The sequence below is a fragment of the Argopecten irradians genome, chromosome 15 (genome assembly GCF_041381155.1).
Source record: "Argopecten irradians isolate NY chromosome 15, Ai_NY, whole genome shotgun sequence".
In the NCBI taxonomy this organism is placed as follows: domain Eukaryota; kingdom Metazoa; phylum Mollusca; class Bivalvia; order Pectinida; family Pectinidae; genus Argopecten; species Argopecten irradians.
This window is the reverse complement of record NC_091148.1, coordinates 22,131,911-22,138,345: the sequence shown is the minus strand read 5'-3', so window position 1 is coordinate 22,138,345 and position 6,435 is coordinate 22,131,911. Positions and strand designations below refer to the sequence as shown.

The 6,435-nt window shown below is 36.0% G+C and overlaps 1 protein-coding gene across 3 annotated transcripts; it reads left to right on the top strand.

The window, feature by feature from the left end:
- The first annotated feature begins 428 nt into the window (after positions 1 to 428).
- On the top strand, positions 429 to 3,656 carry LOC138309447 (von Willebrand factor A domain-containing protein 5A-like). 3 transcript variants are annotated; one of them, XM_069250644.1, is made up of 3 exons: positions 429 to 508; positions 1,592 to 1,767; positions 2,607 to 3,655. In XM_069250644.1, exons 2-3 carry the CDS (start codon positions 1,654 to 1,656, stop codon positions 2,790 to 2,792), a joined length of 300 nt encoding a protein of 99 aa, XP_069106745.1. In that variant the 5' UTR covers positions 429 to 508; positions 1,592 to 1,653; the 3' UTR covers positions 2,793 to 3,655. The 3 variants fall into 3 exon arrangements, with proteins under 3 accessions (XP_069106745.1, XP_069106746.1, XP_069106744.1); XM_069250645.1 differs by having other exon boundaries at positions 437 to 508; positions 1,602 to 1,767; positions 2,607 to 3,656; XM_069250643.1 differs by lacking the exon at positions 429 to 508 and having other exon boundaries at positions 1,048 to 1,767; positions 2,607 to 3,656.
- The last annotated feature ends 2,779 nt before the right edge of the window (positions 3,657 to 6,435 follow it).

Here is a 6,435-nt window from a genome sequence, read left to right as displayed (position 1 = left end):
TATGTTTGCATCATGGTTATATAAAGAATTAGTCTCACTGAATTGTCCCTTTTAACCTTACTAAAACACCGATCCTTATTCTCACTGCGTTGTCACTTAAGGATCTGACACCATCCAACAAGGGGGCACGTACAGATGATGATTTTAGAATTGGCTAATAGTATTCCATACATCCAGGATCCTTGAATTTTAAGGGGCAAAATAGATTGCAAGAGCTGTCAGAATTATTTTCATGTGTGAAGTCAGCTCACTCAAATAGCATAACATAGCTAAATAAAATAGAGTGTGAAAAAGTATATGTAATCTTAATTCCGTTGTATTCATCGATATCTTTAAAAGTTCTCGGAAGATTGGCTCCGGATGTACGTAATTTTTACTTTCTGCGAATATAAAAGCAATTCTGCAGTATTTTATATGTTAAACATGTTAAATTAATTATATTTGCAGAGACAAGGACTTTGTGACGTTGTATATGGTTCTAGTAGTCCATTCCTACGGCATTCATCACGTACGTCCTGTATGATAATAATAACAATAAATAATTTAGTGTCCCAAAGAGAGATATTTTACGGAAGCGGAGAAAAATGTATTATTACGGTTGTTCTTGCACATTATTCCTGTATTTTCCGGCAAAAATCGTTCAAAGTTTTAAGAAAGCATGAAACTTTGCATATGGCTTCTTTGGGACATATGGTTTTTTCAGAAAAAAATGGACCCCAAATAAATCATTGCCCCTAGCGGCCGGCCATATTGGTTTTTCAAAATGGCCGTCCAAAACCACCTTCTGTTACCCATAACTCACGTTCTATACCAGCTAAATCCAAACTTTAAACGTCTACACCCCATATTATTGATACTTAGGAACATTCTGGTAGTGTTAAACTTCATGTAGAAGGACCGCCATTTTGTATTTCAAGATGGCTGCCAACTTTGCGAGCTATATCTTTATATATAAATGTATTTAAAATAAATTGGCAAATATAGTGAGAGTACTTATATTTGTGTAGTGTTTGATACATAAATAATTTGATTCTTATTTTAATTTCAACATGACTGCCATTTTAAAAATCCAAGATGGCCGTTTAAATTAAAGTTGTTTCCTAATTTCAATCTGTAAATTATCGAGCAAAAAATCAAATTAACATTTTTAAACGTCTACATCCGTATTATTGGTACTTAGTATTATTGATATTTTGGATCATTCTGGTAGTGTTTAACTTCAAGTAGAAGGACCGCAATTTTGCATTCCAAGATGGCCGCCAAATTGACTAAATATGCCTATATCTATATATGATAATAACATAATGATTGGCTAAGCTGACTTTAAGCAAATAAAACACCTGCAAATACAGTGAATATTTATATTATTTTTATTATCACAAATAATGTGTTCCTTTTTTACATGAGAAATGATCAATTTTATATATGACTAATGTTATAATGAGTCATAAATCCGAACGGTCTTACAATTGTTACTTGTTAGCTCATTATTTGTAAATCTTATTTAAAGATTGACATTCTATATACTCTTTTCCTGAAAATTCAGCTTTCAAAACTTTATACCGAAATATTTTATCGAATTACATGATAGTATATTCCAGATATCATATCCACACATTGAACTCCATTGAACATGACGGAACATCAGATGTTATGACGCTGATAGATCTACAGAAATTTGACGGAGTTGGGTACTGGATCAAGATCTTGCTGGAGCACTTCATCAAAAGTGAAGATTTCCTAAAATCAATACTTCCAGATAATCTTGTAAGTACGACTTAATAGTTTTGTATCCTGGCCGAGAAAAATCTTCATTAGTGGTAGTTTCTACTCCTGCTTAGCGCTCAGCATACAAAGAGTAGGACGACTTGTTCGCACGTTATCAGTATAACGTGACCGGGTTAAGTGTGTTGCTTGGTGTCTTCGGCGGCATGCTTTGAACAGTGATGTAGTACTATAAAAAGGACACGAGTCCCACTATACAACAAGACACAACACCACAATCTCCCAAAATGCACACCTCGCTCTACATAAATGCTATACACTGCATACATGGGACACGGTCCTTAAACAACACTGGCTGTTAATAGGACGTTAATCAATCAAAAAAAAACAAACACTAAAATGTGATCATGTTAATAAATAAAAAAAACCCATGATGCAATCATCGAGAAGAAATGGTTGTCAAAATTGTATGCATGTCCTGTTAAATACATATCACTCTATCAAAACGCTGAATACGTTTATGCTTCACAGGGCATGCATTTTAACCTTTAGCTCGGACTCGCGCAATCAAATCAACTCATTTGATCAGGGTATCGTCTACTTTGTGAAACTGTCTGGTTACTTGACAGTAGGTCGTTACCGTTTGATATTATGATTGATATATAATTACTCCATTCTTACAGGATACATCAGTCTGGGCGACAGATTTAGGTGTGGCCTGTCTATATATAATTACTCTATTCTTACAGGATACATCAGTCTGGGCGACAGCTTTAGGTGTGACCTGTCTATATATGATTACTCCATTCTTACAGGATACATCAGTCTGGGCGACAGCTTTATATGTGGCCTGTCTATATATAATTACTTTATTCTTACAGGATACATCAGTCTGGGCGACAGCTTTAGGTGTGGCTTGTCTACAGAAGAAGTTTGCTTCTGAAAAGACTCTTTGGGAACTTATAGAGAAGAAGGCCCTGGCATGGCTGTCCTCCCAGAATCTGGCGGGAAAAACCGTTAGTGAACTTGTCATTCTCGCCCGCGATGTCCTGTCATCGCCTCCATGAATATTGCCGGGAGGGAGGTGAGGGAGAACAAAATGTTTCGTATCGGAAATATTTCAGTATGTTTGAGTGAAAACGTTGACAGAGTTGAACTCGTTAACTGAAATCTATATCTATAAGTCGAATGCCATATTTCGAAGTATTTTATTGCTTTTGAAAATGATTCATGCTATCTAAGCAATTTGAATAACTCAGTGAGGAACTAATTACTTATTATTTACAATAAAACAAATTCATCATATGTAACTTACTGACATCTTAGTCAATGGTCAATGAATGTGCCGCTTTTAAAATTTCCTGCGAAAACGATCTTCTTATATGACGTCATAATATGCCACGTACAATTCTTTAAATCTATCCAAATATAGTCTCAAATTTCTAAACAATAGAAATAAGTGCAACATATCCAAGCAAACGTAACTCTTAACACTCGGATACTTGAAATCAGGGGGTCGAACGTGTCTTGGTATGCGAAGGTGTAATTTGGTATGCGAAGCAAATATGGCGTCGAAAGCTCCGCTTCGAGTGTCAACAGTGACTCGGAAATCACTCATATCTGTTCTATGCTTCATGCAACACTCTTATAGATGTTGCGTTTCGGTGACAAAAGGATTGCAGTTTCTAAAAAAAAAACCCATATAATTACTGTCGTTACTTAAATAAAAATCTATTGAAGAAAAACCACGCGATTTTCACGCTAAAAACAGCACCTGGGCATGGTAAAGGCCTTCGTTTGGCTGAATGTGAAATTGTAGTTCGTTAGAACAGACGTATGATAGACAGAATCCTGTAAAATAGCATATCAAACATTGTTTACCCTGTTTCCACTGTGAAAAATGGCTGAATTTACAGTACCGATCACTTTATTTCGGTGTGTACGTAATCATTGGTATGCGTAGACGTGGACACCACCAGTTTTTGGTATGTTGAATTTTAGTGTTTGACCACTAAACTAGTATTTTCTATTATTTTTACTAACATGTTATTTACCAGGAACTAATGCTATTATTATAACAGATGGGTAAGATGGGTAAAACTAGTTTTGGTCCAACAAACAATGAACCTATCTGTAGCAGATACTTATAGTATGTTCCATTTTTGGAATCATCACACACCCGTCTCTGTGCACGTGAAGGATGACTTATACCTGTGTCATGCTTGAGTGCATATCCCGCCTACAGGGCCTCGTTCCTAATTGAGGATATATATTTAAGATAGATGGCATCTATTTACATAATATTACATATATAATGTTAGGAGGCCCTGTGTCTCGACCGAGATTGTATAGTTTTTTGTTGGTTTTGCTTACACAAGGGGTGCGGATAACTTGAACTTACCGCATAGCTCCTTTGTTTGATTGGGGTTATTATTGAATGAATGAGCACAGATAATTATAAGTATTTGAATACTAACCTGTTTCGAGCACGTACGCGAGTTAATATTTGGTTATCAACCTCCGTCCGTACATAGATGTAGGGTATGGAACATGGCTAAGACCACAGGGGTTTGTTACAATGAAGGCTGCATTGGGGCATTGATCACAGGGGCACATAAAATCAATAAAATAAAAAAAAATCAATATTACTATTTACAATTGCGTGTTTCAACGAACGAGAACGAATATACATACCCGGCCTACTATTTAGGCTAAAGACAACACAATTTGCTGTCTAGTCTACAATATTGCAGGTACCCCCCCCCCCCCCCCCCCCCCCCCCCCCCACACACACACACATCCTCCACGTGTATGTTCGTTCCTTCCCGTCCGATCCTGTTCCACCTCGAGTCAAACATTTACGTTGTGTCTTTGACATTTCTATTTTCACACTGAACGGATGTACAGGTCGAAAATCGCATATTTCAAAATATTGAAGTTTTTTTGTGTTAATATTTAATTCAGTTTCGGTGATCATGGAGCAATATAATGTGAACGGAAAATCATAATTTATGGTGTTACAGTTGGCAAAGAACATATTTGTATTTTTTTGCGTTTCGAGCAATTTTACCTTTTATTATGGATTTTTCTTGAGTATGCCTGACAAAAAGGGCTCACTAATAAATTTGATGTTTAGTCCATTATAGAATGTTTGACACAAAAACATTGTTGCACACTCTAAAATACAATGTACCTACATCACATATTTAAGCAGTTATACCACTTTCCAAATATCTACATCACTTGTATGTAAACAGACCACATCATACCAAAACCGGTGGTGTCCACGACTGCGCATACCAATGATTGCGTACACCGAAATAAAACGCTCGGTTCTGTGAATTCAGTCATTTCTCACAGTGGAAACAGGGCAAACATTGTTTGATAGGTTATTTTACAGGATTCTGTCTATCATACGGCTGTTCTAACGAACTACAATTTCACATTCAGCCAAACAAAGTCCTGTACCATGCCCAGGTGCTGTTTTTAGCGTGAAAATCGCGTGGTTTTTCTTCAATAGGTTTTTGTTTAAGTGAGGACAGTAATTATATGTTGCATTTTTAGAAACTGCAATCATTTTGTCACCGAAACGCAATATCTATAAGAGTGTTGCATGAAGCATAGAAGAGATATGAGTGATTTCCGAGTCACTGTTGACACTCGAATCGGAGCTTTCGACGCCATATTTGCTTTGCATACCAAATTACACATTCGCATACCAAGACACGTTCGACCCCCTGTGAAATGTTGCCAAATGCCAAGTTCCTTCGAATTTAGAGTAGCGACATTTGATTTATTAGGTCACCTGAGATGGAGTCTCAAGTGACCTATTCTAATCGCCTTTTGTCCGTCGTGCGTCGTGCGTCGTATGTTCGTCAACAATTTAGATTTTCTATTTCTTCTCCAAAACCGCTGAAGCAATTTCAATGAAAATTTTCACAAACCTTCTAAGGCATAAGGCCAATCAAAATTGTGAATTATATGACCCCCATCCCCCAGGGGCTGTGGGAGGGGCCAAAAGGGGTAAAATTGACTAAAAGGACTAGATGTGGTAATCACTCTTTTTGGCCCCTAAATCTACCAAATTTCAAATTAAGTATTTAGAAAGTAAGTTGCTGCGTTTGAAATATTGAATACGCCCGTGATAAAAACTTAATGATATTTTTGTTGACAGAAATAATGTTTTTGCTTTATAACCATGGTATCTTTGCATAAATTATGCAAATTTGAAAATTTTGTCAATTTTAGCATATTTTTTTTATAGTTTTTCTTTTAAAAGCAATAGAGCACAACCTAGAACAAACTCTATATTTATCAGTTTAAGAAATATAAAGTATGTTCTAGAATGTTAACTAGATGAAAAACTGTATAAAAAAAGGCCAATTTTTATGAAATTTTCGCATATTTTTTTTTGTATAATAAAAATGGTATTAGAACTGCTATATTACCTAATAGTACTATCAAATATGTCAGGTATGTAGTTAATATTTGAGATGCAAGAATACCAGACTTTGAAAAATAGCGGAATTTGGGGCCACAAAAGACCCTTACCATACCTAGTCCTTTCAAAAATCTTCTTCTCCACTCACAGATCAAATACTCTTCATAGATAGAAAGGTCCCAAGGCACTCTACAAAATATGTGAATTATATGACCCTGGCGTCTCAGGTTTCCCCCTGGGGATGGGGTTAAGTTTACTATAGTTTATAT

Excerpts from the sequence above, each read along its gene's own strand:
- LOC138309447 (XM_069250643.1), top strand. The coding sequence starts at position 1,585 with ATGATAGTATATTCCAGATATCATATCCACACATTGAACTCCATTGAA. Across the intron at positions 1,768-2,606 it reads CAATACTTCCAGATAATCTT|GATACATCAGTCTGGGCGAC; the intron begins GTAAGTACGACT and ends TTATTCTTACAG.